Here is a 25,353-nt window from a genome sequence, read left to right as displayed (position 1 = left end):
TCCTTGGAGCGTGTAGGCAGGCACGTTCCCAAGCACTTGTAGCGCGCGCGCGCGTGCCTGGCGTACAACCTGGTTTGGCTCCGTCCTGGCTGTAGCAGGTGGTGCACGTTTTTCCATTTCTACTAAAACACCAAGCTGAGGCATCTTTTTGCAGGTGAAATGAAAACGTCCACATTGCGGGGGCACAACAGGTTGACAAAGAGCATTGCAGGGGCCTCGCAATCGACCGCAACGTCGCGTTTCACGGAACACGGGGATTCGCGACACGCAAAGCGAAATCAATTGACGAATGAAATCAGGCGGTATTTCGATGTCAGCTGGCGGCTCACAAAGCCCCCAAATTCACCGCGTCCAGATGCTCGGATATCCCACGAGAAGCAATCCAAAGTATTTGTCGTGCCGACGGATGAGTCGGCAAGTGGCCCGCCCAAAAGGATTTCCCTTGAACTCCTTGAACAATGTGTACGCGTTTCACGTTTTCAATCAAACTCCTCACATCTTCTTTTATTTGTCCACTTGCAAATGAGCAGAGCACTAAACTGTTCTCAAAATGACACATGATTTTGTGATCAATGAATAGAGCCGACACGCAATCAATTCGACCTGCTATTCAAATGTCCTAAACGGCACAGACCCCAAAATGGTTTGAAATAGGTCCAACTGCACACATGCAGCGACAAGACTTGAGTAGGACATTCATGTAGCAAAAGTGACCACGTCCAGAAAAACCATCAGCGAGCGACTCAATTCAAACAATCCAAATCAAATGGCGCCCAATGGTGTCTGCTGTGGGCTAATTGAACAAAATGGGGAGGGGGCGCTTCCAAGAAGAGCGCATGTTTGGAAAAACGGATTTTGGGCGGAAAATAAAATGGACATGTCCTCACTACTTGAAGTTTCGTTCAAGCGCAAAGCAAGCAATGTTAGGCGTGGTTTGCTGGCGCCATCCGGCAGCGAGGCTCCAAAGCGCACTTTTGTTTTTGGCTCTCATGGCGAGGTCAAAATGATCGGCCATCGATGGAGCGTATCTGGAAAAAGTCCAAGTCAAGGCCGCCCGAATATTGGGTGCGGGATGAAGCCCGGCTTGAAAAAAAACCCAACAACAACATTGAGCGGTGGTGGCCCTGCGCCGCGCAGAAAAAAAAAAAGAAAAGTTTTGCAAAGAGATGAGTTTGACTGGCTTCTTTTGGTCTTGGCAGACGGACGTCGGCGCCTCCTTGGAAGGATTTGTGGTCACCTGCGCGTCCGCCGGCCTCCTCAGGCGTGCGCGTTCTCCATGCGGAACAGAAAGATCGCCATGACCCAGAAAAGTCAAGGAGAATTCAGGGGGGCCTTGCCCTCATTCAGGAATTTTCCGCATGGAAGGACTGATTGAAGGCTCTAAAAAAAGACACGGGGAAAAAGTCAGCCAGTTGATCCCCGCTCTTCTTGGTTTTTTTCTCCTTTTCATCCGGCACTGAGATATGATATGCAAATGATGGCGATTAGTCACGCTGGCGCCGCTCGGGCCGATGGCGATGAGAGCGGAGCACGTCGGCCGAGCCCCAATCTCCGGGCGGGCTCCTTGACCGAAGCGGCGCGCGCAAAGACGGCAGCCTTGGGTGCTGCCCGCGATGGATCTCGAAAGCTTGCGCGCGTGAAGCCCGGCCGTCCAAGCCGGCAACCGCCAAGAGTCGGCCGAGTCGCGGGTGAGGTCGAGCGGAACGCCTACACGCCGTGGCCGGCTAGCTTGGAAAGCGCCGCGCGGCCTGGCTACGGATGCTAATCCATGAGATAGCGGATCAAAACTTTTTTCTTTTTTTGCTTGCTAAAGCTCAACTATTTGGACAGGCGTGTCGTCGCATTGTTAGCACACGCCATGCCTTGCTGCGGCGGCGGCGGCTGTTGGGCTTCCTTGTGATGTGCGATGAGCCGCGTCGTCATTTCTTTGTTGTTTTTTCTTGCGGCGATTTGCAGCGTCTGAAAGCCGAGATGCATCCACCCCCGTTTCGGGAAAAAAAGTGACCTGGCGCTCACGCCGCCCTGCGACGCGCTTTGGTCAACATGGAGCCTCGCGTCCTCCTTCACGTTGACCTTGGGAGGCTCGGCGGGCTGGAGGCAGGAGGGCGTACTTCTTTCACTGGTGCATCTCGCGCGACTTTGGCCAAGCTCCTGCGCCAAACGGGAAATGGCCGCCCTCAACCAGGCTCTCGTTGAAAATGGCGCCGCTTAAGAAGCTGCACTTGAGCTCTCCTGGTTGACATTACTGATTCCAACTCTGTCTTCTCGCCTTGTGCAGCTTCAATCTCTCTCTCTCTCTCTCTCTCTCTCGCCGTTTGCAGCGGACATAAATCGGCTCGCGTGTCTTTGGCAGCAGGCAACGGCAACGGACGGCATTATTTAGCGGTCATCCGGAGTTGCAAGGCTGTCCCGGAAGCTGAAAAGCCGCCACTCCTTGCCCGGCCGCCACGTCGCCAACATCGCGACATCCGCCTTTGAGGAGAAAGGGAGCCACCGGGCCACAATCAAGGACCCCGTGGGCCACAATCAAGGACCCCGTGGGCCACAATCAAGGACCCCGTGGGCCAGGCCGCAAGCGCAAGCGCCGCTCGGGACAAACTGTGGCGCATTGTCAGACGCCAGCGAGCCAAGAACACATTTTGGGCTTTTTGTTGCGGGCGGCCTAACGCGCGCCTCTTCCACTCGCCGTCTTGACCTGCGAGGCGGATGCATTCTCCCGGCCGGCAAAGGGGAAGAGCGGCGGAGGCGAGCGAGGCCCGCCTCGTCTGTCCCCTTTTGGCTCGCCGCGCCGCGCCGCGCCGCTTTGGGACGCGAAGCCGACCTTCCCGGCGGCCAAAGGGAGACGAGGGCTCGGGCGGCTTTTAAAACTCCCGCGTGACTTTTATGGGCGGCGGCCGGCCCCCTCAAGCACGACGCCGCTAATGAAGCCATTAGCCCCGAAATGGACTTGGGGATGAAGAGGGGACGTACGAAAAGGCCAATTTGCCAGCGCCGGCGCTTTTGTTTCAACTCGATAATGAGGTTTGCGCGCAGGCCCTCGGCCCCTCCCCCAATCATCGACTTTGCTCTCAAGTTCCGTCTTTGGAAGGCGGCGGAATATTAAGCGGAGCGTTTCTCCGGCTGAAAACTTTGGCGCCGCGTAATAGCTTCCAGAGGGTGTTGAATAAATAATGGCAAGCTGATATTCGGCGGCGCTTTCCCCGCGCGCCGGCCGCCGCGCTGCTCGGCAGGCGGTTGCGAGGCCGACGCGAAGGCGCACTTTTCTCCTTTCGATGTCTCCGGCAAGAGGCTTGACCATTTCCGCTCAGTCCTCGTGACACTTGATGACCAAGCGCATTGATGCCAAAGACGGCCACGCTCACTTTGCGTCCGGGCGAACCTCGCTTGACCTCCTCCATGTCCAACTCCCGCATGTCAAACGCTTGGATGATTCCGCACGCGTTGCACAAGCCGATGTTCTCCAACGAGGGGCAGAATTGCCGGCCACTTCGGGTATCCGCCATGTTATGATTTCTGCTTTCCTTTTGCTCACGAGGCACTTGCCAAGTGAGCGATGGGTCAGCGCCGTCCAAAACTTGCTTCCACGGTGCCGTTTGCTCGTCGTCCTTCACGCGTCGCCGTCAGAGGATCCCAACTTCACGGAATGATTTACTGCATTGCATATGTCAGCTTCACACCAAATGAGACATTGAATAAACAAGGCACACGATGAGGACAGAAGACACTCGACACAATTTTGTCCTTTGGCTCGCGAGGAGAGCGGAGGGACCTGTATCGTAACAATTCCTCTCTCTTTATTGTCTCAGGGTGGTTCCTAGTTGGACGCATACAAATTGCTACTCTAAAGTAATGTAGAATCACGTTGCAAGACGCTGTGTGTGTGTGTAAGTTCATTGTTGTATTCTGTCCCAAGGACTCGGCGTCGTACCGCGGGATGCTCTTCCAGAGGAGCATGGTTCCTATTTTGCAGCTGTGTCCACTTTCTTCACAAGCAACTTGGACTTACACGATTCGACAAGTTTATAATGCTGAAGAAATACCGTACAATATACGAGTAAAAACCGCCGGACAATTCTTCAAAGGGCATTTTTGAGGTGAGAAATGCGGCACCCCACCAAATGTCACAAAAAGGATGCGTACACGCACACGCACACACATTGGACTACAGGCTCTATGTGGAAATCATGATGTCATCTTAATCGACTCACAAATGTGCAATCTGTGCTTGTTGAATGTTTGAAGCGCTCTGCATTTTCCAAACCGAGTCATCCGTTACATTTCTTATCGATGCCGTTTGTCTACAATGACTTTCAACTTGCAGTCAAGACTTTCGGGATCACTTTGTGCTCGCGTTGCAATTGAGACGAAACGTTTTGCGGGAAGCATTTTGGCAAAGGTGTCAAAGACTCGCGCTCGAGGGTGGCAGGGCCCCATTGTCGAACTCTTTTCTTTGCCTTTTTGTCCCGCAAATGAATTCACGTGAACGCACGGGTCTCGGCGCCGCGGCGCATTTTCCATTCGCGGGCGCCGACGGCCCATTAACATATGCCATTGTGCCGCGCGCCTGACCCCGGCCGATTGATTGCAGTGGGGCTCGGCGCCCCACTGCGCCCCGCACGCGCAGCCCCAATGACAGAAAGGACACGCGGATGAATAATGCACGTCTCTATCAAGCCATCTTGCCGGCGCAGTGCGGCAAGAACGAGACGACAACGAGTGGAAGCGCACGGACAACGCAGAGCCGGCGTCACGCGTGCCCTCAACGCAATCAACGCTTCACATTGGCACAAAAAAAGTGGGCGGGCTCGGGCTGCGCTTCTTTTCTTGACGTCGCCTCGGTCGAGCCGGCGCGTCTCCGACCGAGGCGAAGTCGTGAGCTCCTTCCATTTAGCCCAGCGCCGCCAATCAAAACGTCTCCCCGCCGGCGTTCGAGAAGAGACGCGGCCGCGTTTTCAATCACGCCACAGCGAGGCTTTTTCCACAGCAGCCGTTTTGTGCGTGGCATACAGGAGTTGCGCAACATGGCCTCAACGACGACGACAACAACAACAACAAGGCCAAACAACAAAAGCGCATTGATGGCGCAGCGCTCACCTGACACCTGACACCCGCTTTCTGCCAGGCTGGCGCGCTTCGAGCTGAGAGCTTTTAGGAGACCTCGGGCAAGCGCCAAACGCAAATCGGCCCCCTTTAGCGGCGTCCGCCTTTGGGAGCAACGCGGCGCGGCGCGGCGCGTCAAATCATCAATTAGCGAGCGCAGGTGGGCTTAGTACTGAACAAAAAGAGATGAGCCACAGTGGAAGCGCAGAAAAGCTCTCAAGACTAGTCGGACAAAGCAAGGCGATCCGAGTGAAAAAAGGAAAGGTCATCTGAAAAAGGACATTCAAGTCAAGTCCAACTGCCCGAAAAATCAACTTCAGGAGAGGAGGAACCAAGTATTTCCACGCGCTTACTTTCCAGCGCTTTGCTCCTCCGATTCTGAGAAGAGAGCCCGAAGAAAGAGTTTGGGGGCGCACCTTGTCCCGTTTGCTACAAAAGGGCCTTGCGGCACGTTGCCTGCGTGCTTGCAGGCCTCTGAAGCTGAAGGAAGGCGGCCTTGGTCAGGGGTCGGGACAGCGCTCGCGTTCCCGGCCGTCGGCGGCGGTTCGGCCCGCCGCGTCCTTACGCGGCTGCGCCGGCTGGCTTTCCGACGAGCTCCTCCTCCTTCTTCTTCTTCTTCTTCTTCTCGCTTGCCGGTGGGGGGATTCGGATTCGGGGACGCCACTCGCTGCTTTCCCATCTCATTTTCACTTCTTTCCCCGAGAGAGTTCAGGCGTGAAATTGTGCACGCGCGCCCTTGCCGTTCATTTACTGGGCCGAGGAAGCGGCGGCGCATTCAAAGCGTGAAAAAAGCTGCTGCGCCGCGCCACTTTGTGAGCGCTCCAAAGACGCGCTCGCTTGTGCCCTGCGGCTCGAGTGGCACCGCAAGGACGGAAGCCAAGCTTTGGCGGCCACGGCGACCGACACGCGCGGGGGCAGGGAGGCTGCGCGGTGTCTGCCGGCCTGGAAATGCAGCGTTGCCCTTGTGTCTCTGAGAGATGACAAAGGACAAAGGTGAGCTTTTTTTCTTTTATGTTAGCTATTATGACAATGAAGTTGGGTCTTTTTCCAGAAAGAAACTCGCATTTCAAGGACTTTTTAAAGATACAAATGAGTACATTTTAAAATTTAATTTGTTGGTTATTTGATCTCAGATACGTTTTTTTTTTTTTTCAAAGCACTGAACCGCACTGGGAAAAATGCTCGTCTTCCTTCCAGAATGCATTTTTTTTTTCATTAAAATAAAAAATCCTAACTTGTCAAATTAAGATTGAAGTCATCTCTTTTTTTCCCCCAAGCAAAACATCATGTTTTTCCAAAGTGTCTCTTGGGTAGTAACGTTCGCCTGAAGGCATTTGATTCAGTCCAAAGGCCGATTTGGCTTGGACACCTTCATAGCCAGGCAGTACACAAGATGATTTTCACGTTTCTCCCCATTTCTAGTGCGAAAATGAATAGTGCCAATCATCAAATCGTCATCATTAAAAAAATCAAATTAAAAAAAGTCTAAATTAAGAGAGGCTGTCATTATTTCGCCGCGGATCTTGTTGCACCAAGGTGTAATTACGCCCGGCTAAAAGCGGGCATGTGTTTTTTTTCCTCCCCTCTTTCATTTCTTGCTAATCGGCTTTATTTTCAGGCAGAGTGCAATTCGTCCACCGAGTGACATTCCAAGTGAGAACTTCACGAGGACGTGATAATGACTTTCTTGCTTATGTCAGCGACTGCAAATAGAAGCAAAGACGGCGAGTGGAAAGGTGGAAGCGGGTTGGAGTGCACACGGACTGCGAAATGACAATTGTGCGCCTTCTCATTCGGTGGGATGCGCTCAGCACTCACTTGGTGAAGTTCGCCCCAAACACCACAAGCGCATTTCTAATAGCCGTGCCATGAAATGGGCTCGGCTTGAGTTGGTGGCGTTTCTCATGGCTGCGCGGCTTCCGTGGCATTTTTCTCCCCCCCCCCAGCCAATCAGATCTGCCCGGGGCCTTGGCGCCCACTCTCGCAAATTGCTTTCGAAACAACCGCAGCGGCATACAAAGTGCCCAAAAGAGTCACGCGGCGACAAAGAGAGCTCAAACAATACCTTGAGAAAGACGACAAAGCACCAAAACAAGCCCGACCGAGTGTGAAAGGTCAAGATGTCATCGGCGGAGACCTTTATGCGGCGCCTCGGCCGTGTCTTTGACGCCAACAGGCGGCCCGTTGACGTCTGAAGCTGCCACGGGACGCAAGAAGAACCGTACGCACCTTTCACATTGGCAACATTAGAGGAGGTGAGGCCTTCATTTGTTTGGCTTTGGCCTTGCCCTCAGGGTGTTTGTTTAAACATTCGACTCTGTTAAAGCAACAAAATGGCATCATTTGGTGGCCTACATATGTTTGCATTTGTGGGCAGATCGGGATCTTCCATGAAGATCCAAGACAATTGAACCGTTGATGGTAAAACGTAGTCGTAGTAGCGTTTTGTTTCTATTGTCATCTGATCGGAAAGGAGATATTCGGACTTCATCTGATCGGAAAGGAGATATTCGGACTTGAAGAGATTTAGAGTTGAGGTGAGGCGTTTATTTGTTGAAATGGTCCACATTTGACTGAATAATGATCATATTCAATTTCACTGAATTTCATGAAAGGTATGTACTATGAGAGTCCTCAGCCTCTTTTCTTCCTATCTGAGCTGACGGTAAAAAACGTTCAGACCATTTACAGTATGTACGTTTGAGGCGAGGCGTTCATTTTGGGAAAAAAAGGGTTGCCTCTCGTGGACAAGTGCGGAGAGCTCTTTATTAGAGGTAAGGCAGTTATCCTCTTTGCTACAAATACATTGTTTCATAACAATAGAAAACGTATTTCCACCACAGTCAATTCCCATATCTTCTACAAATGAAATGGACGGTAGTCCAAACGACTATTTGGGGCCAGGCAGGCTGTTGGTTGCAATTTGCTGCTGGGGAAGCTTTGGTGTGAACAAATGCTCGTTTTGTAGCCGTGCATCGATGAGTACACGTTTGTCTTGCCGTTGTGATCTTTTCCAATGAACAGAACGGGCTGAACGAAGGATCACGGAGGAGGAGAAAACAAGAAAGGAGAGGAAAGTTTGCCGCTCACGTTTGTGCCCGTTGAGGAGAACTCTTCCCGGCCGAATCACAGACGGAGGGAGCCGCTGCCACCGTTTCAATTTGCGCTGAATAAATCGAGCGATGCCGGCGCGCACGGACAATGCCGCCACGCAAAAAGCGCCCTCGGCGCACCGCCGACCACGTGGCGAGAAAACGCCGACGTCTGTTCTCGCCCGTGTCCGCCAAATGTTCCGAAGCGGCCGAGACAAAAGGGAGGCGGCGCACGCGTGAGCGCCAGCAGGCGGGACGCTGATCTCGCCCTCTTGCCTTCCATTTGTCTTCTGCAACGATGAGCATTCCCGCCCGGATTGCCCGGACGGCTCATCTTCAATCTCCGGCGCCGGCGCGGCCTGGCGGCTAAACCGGCCTTTGCTCCGTGCTAATCAAGAGCGCGCGCCGCCTGCCCCAGCAACCTCCCCCCACACCCCCACCCCCACCCCCCCGAGGTCGCTGACTGGACGCCACCGCGTCATGCCAAACACGCGGGCGCCGTCTTTGACCGAACAGTACGATGGCTCGATTCTTCCAGCCGGTTGTTGGGAGTTCACCGTCAAACTAAACACCGAGCGGGGGGTGCATGTTGCGACCGGAACCCATATTTTCCGAAATAAGGTTCCCATCACATAAGGCTCAATCCAATCCATTGGTGAGAGTTGAAGGGGGCGTGGTCTTTCCAAATGGTTCTCGCTTGAACAAATAAAGACGCAACAGCGCACGTCCGCCAGCGATTTTCCGTCGACCGGAGAAGAGTCACCCTGCTCTTGGCTTCTCTGGACCCAAATTTGCCAGCGGGGGCGCCAAAAGGCCTCGTCTAAAAATCAAGGCCCTGCCACTGATGGGCAAATGTCTGACCCCCGGAAATCTTCCAAGATCTTCTTTCATCGGCGGCTTCTCCCTTCGTTTAGGCTCAAATTCAATTAAGAATTCAATTAAACTCTCAAATTTTAATAAACTAATTCCTCAAATTGTTAGAAATTAAAATGGAAAATCAAATCAAACTTAAAGAATTAAACTCAAATACGACATTCATTTCCAATAAAATGTGTCATTTCTTTCTAATCTATTCAACCAAAAAAATAAAGATTTCATTAAAAATGAAAAATCATATCAAATCAAAATCTAAATCAAAATTAAACTGCAATATGCGGTAAAGACATTGAAATAAATTAATTATAAAATAAAAATCACCCAAAATAATTAAATAAATTGAAATAAAACTCACATTAAATGAAAATATTGAATGAAGAAGTTATATTGAAAAATAGCTCATTTGGTCATTGCAATCAATGTGTGTTGAACCTTTCCTACGTGCAGTTTTGTCTTTTGCTCAACACAAAGAAGTCCAAGAAAATGTCCCCGAGAGGACGTCATGGCGATGACTCGCTCGCGCATGAGCGCCATCGCGACGATTTCAAATTGGTTCTTTTGCGGTCTTTGCAGTCAACACGAGACGTTGCGGCTCGAGCCGTGCAAGCGGCGCGTTGCGTAGGAACCGCTTCGCACGCCCACGTGGCAAACAAGCTCAGCGGCACTCGCCACCTTTGCAAAAAAAAAAAAAAAAAAAAAGCCGAGAAATGTGCACGATGGAAACTCGGGGGCGATGCCCGGCTCTGAATAGAATTCTTTTTTTTTTTTTTTGCCTGAATCCGCAGTCTGTCAATCTGGGTGGGCCTGCGCACGCCCAGACACGCCCATGGCCATGGCTCCGCCCCTGCCTGCAGCCTTTTGCGCCCGTTTTGGTCGCGTGGTGTCATCTCGCTCGCGGTGCGGTTTTAGGAGATATTTTTAGGCCAAATCCACTCATGGGGGAATGTCATAGAAAAGGCAGCACCGTCTGCCAAATTCCTGAAGACAGCAAACTAGACTCGCCCCGCAACCAACATCGTGAGGAAGAACAAAAGAAGAAGAGGAGACACTTTTGACACGTGCGTCCGTCTACCAAAATAGGGTCACGCTGGAAAGTTGAGGGCATACTGGGCCTATTTGCATATGTGCGGGTGCGGCTTAATACATGTGAATGTGAGTAGGAAGTTTCAACGGTACAATGAAATCATCTATGGCAGCTTGGGACCTGTTGCGGGTCAACTTCAGAATTTGAATGTTCTCAATTTGTTGCGGAGATGCCTTTTGCCCAAATGACGTGCTTCGGGCTTGCAACTGGCTGACTTCGATCTTAGAAAGGGCCTTGACTTTTTCAGCCCACAGCTGAGCATAAAGAAAAGCTTTTTTTTTTTAATATTCCTAGCTAATGACGCGGCATTTTGGGGACAATTCCTCCAATTGCAACGACGCGTACGACGTGAATATGAATTATGAGTTCCTCGCCGTCCTCCCGGACGGCAGAAGAGCCCATTTGTCCCAGTCGAGAAGCGCTCCTCTTTTCAGGCCACGCAGCGGCGCTTCCTTGACAAATGGAGCCGCAAAATGAAATCACTGCCAACGGGAAGAGATTTAATAAGCAGGAGAGAAAATATTGGAGCTTGACAGGAGGAGAAGCGATAGCGTGAAAATGTTGCGCAATCAGTGAAGCGCTTGAGCGATGACGTGGGAGAGAGCAGACGTGTCGCACTCCAATTGATCAGTCAAATTTGATTGGCCCTTGCACTTTTTCGTGGCATTCCAGCGCTCCAAATGTATTGGAACAGCCAGGACGGCTCCTTCAATCTGGCCTGTGAATGAACAAAATAGGGCTGTCCCAAACGATTATTTTTCTCCCGATGAATCGATCAACTATTCGTCGAACAATTCATTTTTGGACACATCTAGCGATTATTCTGGAGTTGACGATTATTCATTCACAAAAACACTTTTGAACTTTTTCTGAAATTCTTTGTTTATTCAAGTAAAAAAAAATAAAATACTTGAAATTGAATGAACACTAACATCTGTTTTAGGCAAGCACCATGACGTGTGAACAATTGGACATGAATGAGGCATTTGTCTGACAGTGAAACAATGCGTGAGCGCACGTTAAGCGGCCCAAGTAAAATAATTAAGCAGAAATAAGTCAAAAAGAAATAACTCTTCAATAAACACCAAGTCCAAGTTCGGAGCACCCTCCACGTTTGCAAAGTGGCTCATGTGCCGGACAATCATTTTAAGGATACTTTGCGTGAGTTCGGATGTTTTTTCTGGTGTGCAATATTACAATGACGATTTTGAAAAGGCACACATTACATGCGAGTGCAGTCACGGACTATGGGAAGCAGGCCGGGCTTTGTTGCTGTTGTTGTCGTTATTATTTGAAGCGGCGGGAGCGGGACATGGTCCTCAATACGAGCATGCACGGAGGCGGTGAGAACCGAGAGCTTGCCGGAGTAGATACACTGACTAGACAGTCAACGTACGATTGTTTCCGGAGACAGCAGTAGCAAGCAGCAACACAGTTTGACCGGAGTGAAACGTTAGCCAAGCTGAAACACGTGCAACATTGTGTCATTGGGACTGCAAGCCGCTGCTTTGACAAATGAAACTTAACCGTGCACGTAAGAGCAACTTCAGTCCTATTAGTACTGTAGTGAGATGGACTTACGATCGTCTTGCAGCGGCAGCGGCGGCGGCGGCAGCACCTGCGTGACGCCGCTTCAGGTGAACGTTCGTTCATCGCTAATGCGGCACGTCGCCAACTCCATCGGCTTTACGAAGGCTCCAGACGAGCAACTCGTTTGACGTTTCCTTGAAATGTGTCCGTACTTTGGACTTTCTTGTCTTTAGTCTCCTCTCCTCTACATTTCTGCTGTTTTTTCTTTTCTGTTGTGCACAGTTGCGCACTTGTTTACAACTGAAAGTGTGCACGTGTTGGCGCAAAGACGTCATCGACACTCGACGGCCGACGTATGTTGCGTCATCGGTGACGTCGACTATGGGGACAGCTCTAGAACAAAATACAACAAAATACAATTTTATTGATATGACCACTGTGGCTTTTGCTCCCCTTTTTTTCCTGAGCTGAACCGCAAGCTACAAAACGTTTTCAGTGTACACAACAGCCCTCTTGTTGACAAATCTGTCTTTTCCATTTCTGTTAATATCTTTTTTAGCCGCCAATAAAATGAAAATGCTCATTTCAAAGAGCCCGAGTCATGTGGACATGGACAAATGACGGACGGCTATTTGATGGACTTGTGCACACACTTCCCGACCGGTATTATGATGATGATGATGGTGATGATGATGATGAAGACCATTGTTACTCGACATGCTTGAGGTGGAAACAAAGAGCGACTGCCGATGCGGACAAGCACGGCGTGATTGGCAGCCGCCGACGCGCGCACAGGCGGGCGGGCGCACAGGCGGGCTTTCGGAGCAGCCGGCCGCAAGCCTGTCAGCGACGTCTCCTCGATTTATTGACAGATAAGCGGCTCCGATTGCAATCTGCGCTCGTTTCCTCTATGTCCTTGGATCAAAATGATAGCGTGCGAGGCTAAAAGGAGGCCCGGTGCGTGCGTACAAGCACTACTTTGGACGGCACGGGTGTCAAAGTGAAGGAGCGCGGGCCCCCCTCCCTGACCCCGATCAGAGTCGGTCCCAGGTCGTAAATGTTTGCCAAACTGTCGTCAGACGTTCACCGATACTTTTCTTGTTGCGAGGGAATTTTGAAGACGTTGGTAAGTGCGGCCCACACGCCGCCGCCCGCGACGGACATCTTGCCACAATGTTGAATTGACTGCTGTCTGCTCCAAACCACCAAAAGATGATCATTAAATGCGCTTATATGTCATGCCGTGAGGCCACGATGACACACACACACGCGACATAGCGCATCGGCCATTGCAATTGCACGCGTCCCTTTTCTTTTCTGCTCACCCTCTCTCGGGTGAACGGCACTTTTTCGATGCTTCAAGTCACACCCTGGACCGGCGCCAAGGTCTTCATTGACTCCCGACGCTCTTTCCCTTGGCCGCACTGCTTCCGCTACGTGGAGGTGGATTGGCCATTTTTCAGCCTCTGCGTGTTGCCGCGTCAATGTAATCTGCGGAGGGCCTTCACAAGGGGCGGGCGGCGCCGGCCCACGGAACGCAAACTAGCAGAGGCGGGCATCGTCAGTGCCTCGCTCGCCAAGTTCCCGTCCGTATTTCGGGCCCAGTCTGTCCCTCGTCATGTCATTTTCAGCAAGTGGCAAAATGGCCACCCCCTGAGATGGCTAGAAACGGGTGACTTTTACGGCTTAACTCATATTGCACAAAAGCAATATTCTTCCAAATGCTGTGTTTTGACTTGGGCTTGACTTGCCCGTGGAAAGCCGCTCCGGTGAAGTGGCTTGGGAGCGGTGACGACGACGACGACGACGAGGACGACGCGAGGACGTCACCTCTTCCAGGCAGGCAGCGCGCTCGAGCAAACAAAGACGGCGCCGCGTGTTCCCGGCCGGCTCCGGGGGCAAAGACAGCCAATCACCTCGCAGCAGACAGTGACAAGGACCTCATTATCTTTTCATTTGCGCCTCAATAGCTCCCCGTTTCATGTTGAGATAAGACAAAGCGCCGTGGAGGCGAAAAGATGAAAACGAGTGGAGCGGCGTGTCCGTCCGTCGCCATCTGTCTTGATGTCTGATGAAGCGCCGTGCGGCTTTGGCCTCATCCGATGCTAATTGTGTGATCAAAGCGCGCGATAGCGCCAACGCGCTAAATGGAGTCTGTTGGCGCTTGTTTGCCGCGGCGACTGCAGGGATGCCGGGGAATATTTGCCAGCAGCGCCGCTGCGGCCACGCAATTTGCGCATCTGCCTCACACTTTCCAATCCTGTGCGGAGGAGACAACAAGCAACCATTTTTCAACTCGTTTGACCGCTTGCACACGCGTTCAACACATTTCAAGCGATGGAAACGCGGCTCAACTTGCGGAAGGTCTTCCTTGGCGCCTGCTCTCAGGACGTCACTGTCAAGAAAGCAAAGTGTCAAGAAGGTTTCTGGGCAAACTAAACGACAACTCCCCGAAAATACACCTCCAGACCACATCCAAACATCTGCTAGCTGAATGCTAACACACACGGGGAAACGCTATAGACGGGCTAAGGAAACTAGCACGGACGGCGTGCGAGGACCGGGCCCGTTTGGCGCCCATTCGGTCGACGCGACTTGAGCAAGGCCGTCCGCCGTAAGGCACCGACCTTTCTTTGCACTGGCTCTTGCCTTCCCTGTTGATGGGCAGGCACACTTACTGTGCCACGTAGAGTACCTGCACACCTGTACTACGTGAAGCAAAGTTGTCCGTTTTCCACGTCCATTTCCCACTTCAATCAGCGTTGCGTTCGCGTGTTCGGCACCCAAACGATTGTCAAACGCCGAAAGGCTGTTTTAGTCATTGATTTGAGAGGACTGCTGAAAGTCAGGGCGGAGTCTATCAGCACCCCGAGATTTGGGACTACTTGGCCTTTGGCTTTTCTCAAGACACTTGACTTCAGGTGTTTTGGAGCAGCAAGCCTCTTTTCTGTCTTGCCGGAAGCAACGACCTTTGTTTTGTTTCGGTTCAGCCCAAGCGAATGTTTCTTCATCCCCTGGTTCATTTGCTCCGGCACGGCACGTTCATTATCAGCTGTGGTTCGGGGACGTTGCTAAATATCACGGCCATTCGATCGGATCCCAAACGTCTGCCAAAGAGCGCCTTGCCGTGCACGCGCGCTCATTTCTCATTCAAAAACACGTGTTGGTGCCATGGCCGTTCACAGACCGAATGAAACGAAAAAGTCAAGCGAACAGCGTTTCAGCACTCACAACGACCGATCCAATCTCGTGACGTTGCCAGTCTCTGTCTTTGTAAAGGTCCAATTTGTGATCGAGCTCTTGTCTTGCGCGTTACGAAATGAAGCGAGCGTCTTTCCGCCGTTGTTCTTGAACGCGGTCCGTTGGCCGGAGCGCGAGAGATCCCGGCTGATAAGCGATAGGCTTAATATGATCAGCGCATCGCCCGCAGCCTCCCTCGCCGGGTTATTTTTGTCCTTCCAGCATTTCCGAGCCCCGAGAGGCTCGTCTTCCGTTGCTCCACAAATGGGCTGCCGTCGCTATATGTTGCCAAACGGCTCACAATCGGCAATCAAAAGGCCTTCATTTGCTCTTCAACTTCTGCATCAAGCGCCTCAGTGAGCAGTTGATTAAAAAGCTCTCGCACTTTGAGATCAAATCAGCCACCTGGGAAGTGAGTCGGCCCCCAAAAACTTAACCCAACCCAAGCCGGTGGCGGTGGGCCCGCTTGTGCCCGCATCCGGTCCGCACGTGCTGCGCCGCGCAAGGTGGAGCCACGCCCCGAGACGACGCTCTCGTGTCTGTCTTCTCCAGCTCTCATGGGAAGAGCAAATTGGATCAGCGGGTGGTTATTCCATCTGCTCAAACCTGAGAGAGGGGATTAGAAAAAAAACACCGAGGTTTGAGTGATTCCGCCCCTTTCTGGCCATGTTCGCACAGCATCCGATTAAGGCTGAGAGACACACGGCAGAGGCGAGCCGCACCGGCAGCACAAAATGGCGTCGGCGACGGAGCCGGAGTCTGCGCTCGCTCGCTACGCTTGCCGCGCTTGCCCTCAAAAGGAGTCGTTCGCCTTCAAACAGTCGGGCTTTCTTTGCCGCGCTCGTATTTACTGCACACGCGAAAGACGCTGAGAGAGAGGACGTGTGACTGGCTGGCTCGTCTGCGTAATTGGCCCAAACGAGGACTTGTTGCTTGAGGTGCAGCTTGCGATTTGGCTGGTAGCCAAGAGCCATCATCTCCCCGCCTCACTTTGCGCTCTTTTAATCGGCGACGAGTCGGACGGCGGCTGTGGACACGCAAGTGGACGAGCCGCGAGAAGGGCCGCTCTCCCGCACGCTCCTTTTAGCTTGCACTCCCGAAGATGGCCGTCTTCAAACGTCGGACTGCGTCAAAGCAAGAAACTTGCTGCGCTTTTGGAATGACAGCTGCCGCAAGATCGTCTCTCCTCTCCTCTCCTCTCGCGACCAACGACAGATGCTCGTTTTCAGGCTTGGCAGAGAAAGATGCCAAATTATTTGGAAGGATGGCAAGCAGTCATTCAAGGTCTCGGCTTCAAAGACTTTGCCGGAAAAAAAATGAGCGCTGAGAATGACAGAAAACAATTTGCGGGGAGAGCGAACACGATTTTGCCAAATGCAGATTTGCTTTGGCTTTTTCTGAAAATGCAGCAGAATATACGGTGCGTGCAAAAGGTGAAAAATGTTTCAACTTACTTGTTTTGCAGGGTTGCAACAAAACGACTGATGTGGATGCCTAAAAAGAACAACGCTCCGCACTTTTTTTCCGACAAACCGCCGAGTACGTGGCAGTGCGCGGTAAGCTTTGCCCTCTAGCGGCCGGGAGGACGAACGTGTGACACGTCAAGTTTCAACACAGCGCCGGACTTGAGATGTTGCCTTCATCATCATCATCATCTTGCATCCATCCGTCGAGTGTTCCGGAGCCCGGGTTCCAACCCACAACCTCCGGAATGCGTGGCAGACTGGCCAAACGCTAGTCCTGCCGCAGTCGACCTTTTCGGCGGGCTCCGTTCCAGGATTGCCGACTGGCGGTAGTCGCGGTGGCCGGCGGCGCTGCCCGGCGGTCAAGATGTTCTGGGTTGGAATGTGGGCTCGGGCTCTCCTCTTCGGACGATCTCCGGCTCAGCCGCCGACCAATGGGGACAAGCGGTATGGAAAGTGGATTTTTCGCATTCCAATGGCAGCCCTTCATTCCTAACCCTTTTCAAAGCTAGATTAAGCCATCCGCTTTTTCCCCCTGCAGTGATCACGTCTGAGAAATATTTGAAATAAACGCAAAGGTCAAGTCGGGCGCCGGTTTACACGCGCGCGGTTCAATCAATCAGCATCGTGTATTGCCGTCCGCGGGTGGATTGGCGGGGGGCGACACGGTCTCATTAGTGCACGGCTAATGAGAAGGGCAGCGCGGACGCTCAATGGACTTTGCAGGATATTGACACACTCGCCAGCGGGCAAATGCGGCCTAGTTGAGCTCACACTGCTTCCGCGCTACAGGCCACTGCGGGGACGACGGCCCCCCCGCCCCCGCCTTTGCTGAAACGGGACACCCATTGCCCAAGAAGCAGTGCGACACCTTTCAAAAAGGTCGCTGGAACGTTTCAAGTCAGTGGCGGTCAAATGCGTAGGCGTGCGAGCCGTCAAAGAATTGGCAGGCAAAGGCGTTGTCGTCGTCGTGTGACGAGAGACGGCGGCGAGCTCAATGTTGCTCTCCTTCGCCTGGCCTGCCACAATATTAGGAAGACCTTGTTTGTGCAGTTCCCGCAGTCAGTTTTGAAGAAAGCCGTGGAAATAATGTTGTTTTTCCAAATGCGACTCATTGATAAAACAAAACAATGAGCGCAAATGGATGGTTTTCTGAAGCCCTATTCCTCTCCGTCAAATGTATGTTTTTGTTCACATCGGGGAGGCCTGGGATGGAGCCATCGCATTGATATTCTTTCCGATGGGCTTGGCTTATTGTCCAACCTGGTTGGAGTCAGACTTTGTGGAAGCAAGCGATCGGGATTTCCACGCCCAAAGGTACTTCCATGGCAATTGCTGGCTGACTAACTCCCACGCACGGGCGGCACGGTTCCAGGCCGAGTCGAGTTCGTGTTGTTGCCGCGGATGGCGGCGGAGGATTCAAAACGACAGGCTTTGCGAGCGTAATCGGATGGGAAGCGTTGGGTCGGCGCTCCCCGATTTGCTCCGCCAAACGATTTGCCCGCCGCGGCGTGTCCAACGGCCCCCGAACGGTGGCGAACAAACACAAGGAGAGGAGGAGCACAGAAGGCAGCAGCGAGACCAAGCGAGTTTTACAAAAATTATTTATAGTATGATACAAGGATATATTGTGTGCAACTCCGGGCCGTGAAACCTGTACATTCGGAACATGGGGGCGACCTGAAAGCGAGAAGGTGGCTGTTGGGCAGCGGCTGCGCTTGTCCGCCAGACCGACCGCAAAGGCTGTCGGCAGACAGACGCGCAGACAGGCAGACAATCGGGATGGTTATAAAGTGCAACAGGAATGAACACCGCCGGCCAAAAGGCCGCAAGTGCTCGCTGACTTGAGTGTAAACTGATCGACGTATGGCGCAAGTCTCCGAAGACGACGTTGGCCGGCCGAGCGGCCGGCCCGACATTTCCACATGATCATCAAAAGGCGGGAAAGGCTGGCCTCGCCTCGCCTCGCCTCGCCTCGCCTCGCCGCCTCTGTGCAACCTGCTGACAAGGAGCACAGAAAGCGGCGCCATCCGATCCCCTTTTGTACGACGATAAATCCAGGCCTCGTCTTTTGCTATACTGAAGCATACGTAGCACCGCGGGCTAATTTCCGTACAAAATAAAAGAAGGAGGTTCATTCCTAGCCAAGGAGGAATCCTTTTGCATTAGCGATAGAGTAAGAAAATATAGGCTGAGTTAGTGACTAGACGGCATGCCGACGCTCATCCTCGCCGGGCTTCCGTGCCAAGGTTACCAAAGGGGCGGAGACGGCGTCCGGCGGGCGTCCGGCGGCAGCTCTCCGCGGAGGGATTCTCCTTAAGTCTGCTGGGAACCCTGTTGGGGCGGCGGCACAGGACGCCGGCGTCACGCACGCAGGCACCGGTCTCAAGCGCGCCGCGGCCGCTAAGGGCAAACAGAATTTGGAGTCAAGCGGTCGTAACGCACCGAGTTGGTCCTTTTGCGCTTCCAGCAGTCGGGATTGAGGCGCTTCTGCTCCTCGGCCAGGGCCTTGGCCTCCATGGTGTACAGGCGGCGCTCCTCGCTCTTCATCTTCTTCCACTTGTCGCCCAGGATGACGCTGATGGCTCTGCAAGGGAGGCAGGCGGCACACTCAAGACCACTGGTCGCGCTCCGCTCGCCGCTGGCCGCGCACCTGTTGTCTTTCCCCGGGTACATCTGCGTGTACTCCACTCGGTATTTCTTGGCGAACAGCATGAAGGCGTTCATGGGCCGCTTGCATTTGGCGGGCGCGGCGGCGGCGGCGGCGCCCGCCGGGGCCTGGCCCCTGGCCGGCTTGCCGCCCGCCCACTGCGGGGAGGCCGAACGCTCGGCTTGGTCGCAGCCGGACAGCGAGGTGCGGCGCTGGCGGGCCATGCTGCTCAGGACGTACACGGCCGACGAGTCCAGCGGCGTGAAGTCGTAACTGCCGCACATTCGCAGCGATTCGGAATTGATTGACATTTGGACTTTTCAGGATGGATGAAAGTTTTTTTCGAGGGCTGCCAACTAAATTTATGAACAATGATACCCGAACATTATTTGTTATCAATGAATAACATTTTTGGGTCCAATTAAGTCAAATGAAATCATTTCCCACAACTGCTTCAATTCAAAATGGCTGACTTCCTGTTCATTATAATGAATGCGTCCTGGAGACTTTAATGACAAGACATGGCGCACGCAGTTTTGCGTGTGTCGGGGGGCTCGTTTGCTTTTTAACTTACCGGGGTGAGGTTAGGGGGCCTTCTGTTGCTACCGAGTACGTTTTGGGATCGCAAGTCATGTTCAGGACCCGCAAATTGCATTTTTACCTGCTTGCAAACATGGGCATGTTGAGAAGGTGTTACGTACCTTCTAAATGTATCAAAAACCACCGAATCGTCACATTTAATGGCATCGGGGTGGTTTGGCGGCAGGCACATGTCGCCAAGCTGCATCTCGTAGCAAGGAATCCCATGATGCACCACGGTAAGGCTCGGATAAAAGGAGGCCCACCCTGTCGACGCGGATGGACGTACAGTACAAGGTACGATGAAAGCACACCCTCAAGCTTCTTGTTCAAACCGCAAACTAGCATTCGGTCGCCGTACCTTTACTCCTGACAAAAAAGGGATGGTCCAGTCGGCATTCGGCGGTTAAAAGGCCGTCGTCGGGGCAGCCGGGGTCAAAGGTGAGCTTAAGTACTGCCTGGCCGTATGACAACGTCTCTTCGTGGCTGATCAGCTTCAAGCCCTCACAGCCAAATCTCTGAAGTTGTGGAAATGGACAAATCAAGCTTGGAAAACACAACTCCTCAAAAAGAAGGAAGAAGACGTTCGCAAAGACAAGGAAACAGTCAAGACAAAAACATGGTCAAAAAAAGGACAAAAAACAGACAGTAAATCAGACAGAAAATGCAAACCTGGAACAAATCTCAGGCGCAAATCTGACCGAAAAAAAAAGGACAAAAATGTTACAAATCTGGATCGAAATCTCACCAAAAAGTGGTGGGGGGAGCAACGGTCAGTACCTGCCATATTTTTTTTCAGTTGTGGCAAATATCGGTTCAAAAAAAATAGTACCAAAAATCTGACAAAAAACAAACTCATCTTCAGCAACAATTTGGCAAAACGTGGACAAAAAAAAGGACAAAATCATATAAAGCTGACAAAAGAAAAAGACAAAAGAACTGACAAGTATGAGATGAATGAACTCGTTTAAGAATATGTGGCATGAAAGCATAGGTTGACGATAATCGCCCTTTTTGCACAGAAGGAAACACATTGGCACCGTGCATCGGCTAGACGTTTTCAATTGGGGCAGCAGACACCGCACGCACTCTTTAGACTTTACACCGCTGCCACCTTGTGGTCATTCTGAGAATGAAGGGCCTTCCACAAAGTGGGTGCCGCTGGGGGCGGGGCGGGGGGAGTACCAGACCAACCTTATGTGAGGAGGACGAAGGCATCATGCTCTCATCGTCGGAATCCTCCTCGGAATCGCCGAGCTCGTCGGCCTCCTGCCACTCCACGTTGGGACCGCGATGGAAACGAAGGCGGGTTCCTGCAACACGCAAATGCAGCTCAGGAGACACAAGCGCTCAAAGTGTCGTCTGCTGGACTTCAAAGTACATTTGCAGGAATGGAACGAGGCCCTGGCTAAGCATGGATCCCCATCGAAAAAATGCAAGAAAAAGGACAACATTTGATGAAAAAAACGGTCACAAAAGCAACAGGCGAATGAATTGGTTTGCTGCTTTTGTATTTGACTGTTTTCTATTTGTGGCCTCCAATGCAGCATCTTCTGCCGTTTGGACTCGTGACAGACTAGAACAAGGCGTTCCCACGCAACGAGAGGAATTGTGTTCTTCCCACCGACCTTTGAGGAAGCAGTGCCAGGCGGTGGAGGGCCACGAGCGAGACCAGGCCATGTCTTCGTCATCCGAGAAGGACGAGGACATGGAGAAAACGCCCGACTCGGACTCGCTGCTGGCCTGCGGAGGGCGGCCGTGAGACAAGCGGCGGCAGCACATGAGGAAGTCGGCACAAAAGAGCGCGCCGCTCACCCTGACGCGCCTGCGCTCCCTCAGGTGACCGCGGGACGGGCTGGGCGCGCTGCTGGCCAGAGGCGGGCGGGCGTAGGAATGGAGACTGTTGCTGGAGCCAAAGATGCGGACTGGAGATGATCTGCAAAAATCAGCAAAAATGGGAGTGCTGTTCAGACTCCCACCGCGAGCAACTTTGCCAGTTGACCCCACAGAAGAAGAAGAAGAACAAGGGACGGACAATACAGTAAGCACTGCGCGTCATCTGGAGAAAGAAATGAGAAAAAAAAAAAAACCCAAAAATATGCCAGAAACTGACAGAATTCTGCCAAAACGTTGAAATGAATGGAGATGGCGTCCAACTTTCAGTCTCTCTCGCTCTCTCGTGAAAGCAAAAGCAGAGAAGCTGTTGCCGTGCCAACCTGGTGTAGGGGGCGTCTTTGAGCAGCGGGCTCTGAGGACTGGTGGCGATGTTGGCCAGCTCGGCCAGCCAGTTGGTGCTGGGCGGGCCGCCGGACTCCTGGTGCGACACTCCGGCGCCCACCTGGAACAGGCCGGGCGACCTCCGGTCCTCTTCCACCGCCTGCAGCTCCGGCATGTCGTCTGCACGTTTGTCAGAAAGCACGTCAGTGGACGGACGGCGGCGGACACATTTGCAAGCAACGCCACTTTGGACACTTGACGGGAAAGCCCGAGCATAGTTCCTTGCATGTTTGCGCTCAAGCGACGTCTCGAGGCTTTCCCGTTACATGTTAGCATTAAGCTAGCGTAGGCTTGTCAGACCAAATGGCTTGAAAATGTTTCAATCTCTTTTGTTGGACGCTCTGTTTGTATGCGTTGCTGCTCCTTGTGTGTCGAACGATCGCTTTTTGGAAGGCCTATATTATATATCATTTGCATTTGCCAGTCAAGGGCATTTCGTATTATACTGTATGTTAGCATTAAGCTAGCGTAGGCTTGTCAGACCAAATGGCTTGAAAATGTTTCAATCTCTTTTGTTGGACGCTCTGTTTGTATGCGTTGCTGCTCCTTGTGTGTCGAACGATCGCTTTTTGGAAGGCCTATATTATATATCATTTGCATTTGCCAGTCAAGGGCATTTCGTATTATACTGTATGTTAGCATTAAGCTAGCGTAGGCTTGTCAGACCAAATGGCTTGAAAATGTTTCAATCTCTTTTGTTGGACGCTCTGTTTGTATGCGTTGCTGCTCCTTGTGTGTCGAACGATCGCTTTTTGGAAGGCCTATATTATATATCATTTGCATTTGCCAGTCAAGGGCATTTCGTATTATACTGTATGTTAGCATTAAGCTAGCGTAGGCTTGTCAGACCAAATGGCTTGAAAATGTTTCAATCTCTTTTGTTGGACGCTCTGTTTGTATGCGTTGCTGCTCCTTGTGTGTCGAACGATCGCTTTTTGGAAGGCCTATATTATATATCATTTGCATTTGCCAGTCAAGGGCATTTCGTATTATACTGTATGTTAGCATTAAGCTAGCGTAGGCTTGTCAGACCAAATGGCTTGAAAATGCTCAGTTGCCTTTTATTGTGGGACGTTTGCACGCGTCGCTGCATCGTGTGTGTTAAAGTAGCAACTGTTTGAAGGTTTCCACTTTCCCATCCATGCTAATTCACATTAGCCCGAGGGTGGCCTTTTGAATGATGCGTTCAAATGACTTGGGCGTCGGGGTTGATCATTTGCCTACAAACACAAGGTTTCATCACTTTCAAGGTTTCACGTGTCAGGCATGCTTTGCCTCTTATTTGAAGGACTGCGTGAGCAAGTCATCCTTTCCTTTCTAAAAGTGATGTAAGATGATAACCTCGCATTTCTTGACGGCGTGAGTGACAGCTCATGTAATACTTAAAAAAGTTGAGTGCCGACTGGCTACAGCTTTGTACACAATGCGGGTCTCTCTGCAGCGCAGATTGTCACCCGCTGCGAAACTCAATGGTGGCGCAAACGTGATCGGGCGTCCGTCTCGGTTACCGAAGTCCATGTGGCAGCCGGGCGAGGACGGCAGGTCCTCGTTACACTTGAGCGGATCGTACATCTCGTCCATTCTCGCGCATGGATGATGTGGTGATTGCTCTTCAACCGGCAGGATGCGCCTCAACTCACTCGGTCTGCGTCGTCGCAATCTTCATCGCATCACCCGCTTTCAGGCAAACAAGAAAGCGGGAAATTAGTTGAAAGTTGAAATAAATATGGATGACTGCAACATGCATCGCACTTCATGTTGGCTTGATTTCTGCTATCTTACTTTGCTTACGGTGCTCATGACAAGAGAACAAGTGTGCTGTGTTGTTGCTGAGCAGTGTTATCATTGGAAAGAAAGGAAAGGAAGGAAGAACATTTTCAAAAGAAAAAAAGAAATTAAACTCAACCATTTCTCACTCTTATAAAAAAACCTTTTATATTTTGGTCGTGGTCGTCAAATATATTCCAGATCAAATGTTCTATCTTTCAAGATGAAAGTCACAATGTTATGAGATTAAAGTCCTACGTGTACTAATAGAAAGAAATTACAAATGAAATTGATTACTTTCTACGATGAAGATTAATGTCATATTACGGAAATTGTTGGGTTTCCATCATAGAATTTTGCAATTTCATTTTGAGAAAAGGTTTTTCCATATCAACGTTTTATACGTTCAGGAACAAAGATGTACAGTATGTTTTGGATACAATCTTTTTATTTACAATATATTTTGGATACAATAAGTGTGTTGTGTGTGATCACGTTTAGATTTTGGAGAAAAAAACGAGGATCAAGTTGTATTTTTACGAGGGCAAATGAAAGAAGGATAGCAGGAGTTGAATTTACCCCCCAAAAGACACAACTTTTTTTTCTCGACTTGAATGAAGTGAATGGGGTGGCACTTGGCACCGAGCCCATTATGCAAGTGTACCTCATATTGTGGCGTGGAAATGGACAACTGCGGTATTTCGTTATTTCGTTATTCGAATGCAATGCAAACAACTGCCCGATACAACGTGGAGGAAACTGTACGGAGTGTTGCCGGCTGCCTACATGAATATGATGCGGGGGGTTCCTTTGTCTGACAAGGGCCATCGCGAAAGTATGGGGCGGCCACGTGACCCTCTGCGTGCAGGCCTTGTTTATAAAGTTGCGAGGTTTCTTGCGCATGCGCACCAGAGCTCATTCATTCCCAACTGCGCAGCCTGCTCGACAAACTGCTGCCAAAGTGCCAATTCAACACTCGGCAAATGAAACCATCGAGGCCGTTACGATACTTTTCCAAACGAGCAAACGGAGATCGCGGCATAACGGAAGAGTGCGCTCGTCTCACTCTTTTGCTGCCTTTTCACTGTCAACAAAAGAATGTCAACAAGTTGAGGCATGACGCAACCTCGCTGGCTGGCCCTCTTGCTAATGAATGACATCGGGACACACCATGGCAAGCGGATCGAACCGGATCAATGACTCGCCACATTTGCAGACAAAACCAAGACAAGGGAGGCAGCGCGGCGCGAGAGGCGAGGAAAAGGCACACGCACACACTCTCACACACACGACGGTCAAGGTGCCGTTCGACGTCCAACAACCGTTTGACAACCTCGCCAACGTCTCGCGGCGGTGACACAAACACGCGACGTAAGTGTTTGTCCCGTTCCAAATGACTTTGGAGCTTTACTTGTTCGCGGGGAAGTCATAAAAGTAGACAAACACTCACTTACCAGACGCGTCGCCATCAAGCAACTCTGTGGCATTCACGCGAGGGATCGGGGGCGGTGCTCCAACCAACTCGTCCTATTGGATAACTGCAGTGTCAGTAACTCAAACGCCGCGATTCTATTGGACATTGCCGTTGTGAAAAACATGAAGGGCGGGCTAGAGTTTGTTGACCGTCAAGTGATTGGACAAAAGTCCACGCCTGTTATCGCCCACAAACAGCTGATTGGCAACAACATGAACAAT

The 25,353-nt window shown here is 51.6% G+C and overlaps 2 protein-coding genes across 3 annotated transcripts in view; both read right to left on the bottom strand.

The window, feature by feature from the left end:
- Positions 1 to 17,244, bottom strand: part of LOC147149428 (G protein-coupled receptor 22-like) — a 39,365-nt gene extending 22,121 nt beyond the window's left edge. The window contains exon 1 of one of the 2 annotated variants that reach the window (XM_086029593.1): positions 11,734 to 17,244. The gene's annotated coding sequence lies outside the window, so the exon portion shown is untranslated. The remainder of the gene's footprint in view (positions 1 to 11,733) is intronic. The other variant, XM_086029592.1, reaches the window with a different exon arrangement.
- A 728-nt stretch (positions 17,245 to 17,972) lies between these two features.
- Positions 17,973 to 25,225, bottom strand: hbp1 (HMG-box transcription factor 1). The gene is made up of 11 exons (XM_086029594.1): positions 25,113 to 25,225; positions 23,400 to 23,568; positions 21,831 to 22,011; positions 21,430 to 21,550; positions 21,243 to 21,357; positions 20,809 to 20,927; positions 19,976 to 20,132; positions 19,737 to 19,881; positions 19,039 to 19,308; positions 18,831 to 18,972; positions 17,973 to 18,719 (listed from the first exon to the last, which is right to left on the bottom strand). Exons 2-11 carry the CDS (start codon positions 23,470 to 23,472, stop codon positions 18,702 to 18,704), a joined length of 1,341 nt encoding a protein of 446 aa, XP_085885720.1. The 5' UTR covers positions 23,473 to 23,568; positions 25,113 to 25,225; the 3' UTR covers positions 17,973 to 18,701.
- Between the last annotated feature and the right edge of the window lie 128 nt (positions 25,226 to 25,353).

The sequence above is a fragment of the Filicampus tigris genome, chromosome 4 (genome assembly GCF_054856515.1).
Source record: "Filicampus tigris isolate MCC_2025a chromosome 4, RoL_Ftig_1.0, whole genome shotgun sequence".
Classification (NCBI taxonomy): Eukaryota; Metazoa; Chordata; class Actinopteri; order Syngnathiformes; family Syngnathidae; genus Filicampus; species Filicampus tigris.
The sequence above is the reverse complement of the archived record's forward strand: the minus strand, read 5'-3'. Positions and strand labels throughout refer to the sequence as shown.

Coding starts and splice junctions, on each gene's coding strand:
- hbp1 (XM_086029594.1), bottom strand. CDS start 23,472: ATGGACGAGATGTACGATCCGCTCAAGTGTAACGAGGACCTGCCGTCC. Junction 21,358..21,429: donor GGGAGCGCAGGCGCGTCAGG/GTGAGCGGCGCG, acceptor CGCCCTCCGCAG/GCCAGCAGCGAGTCCGAGTC. Junction 19,882..19,975: donor CTTTTTTGTCAGGAGTAAAG/GTACGGCGACCG, acceptor CCGCGTCGACAG/GGTGGGCCTCCTTTTATCCG.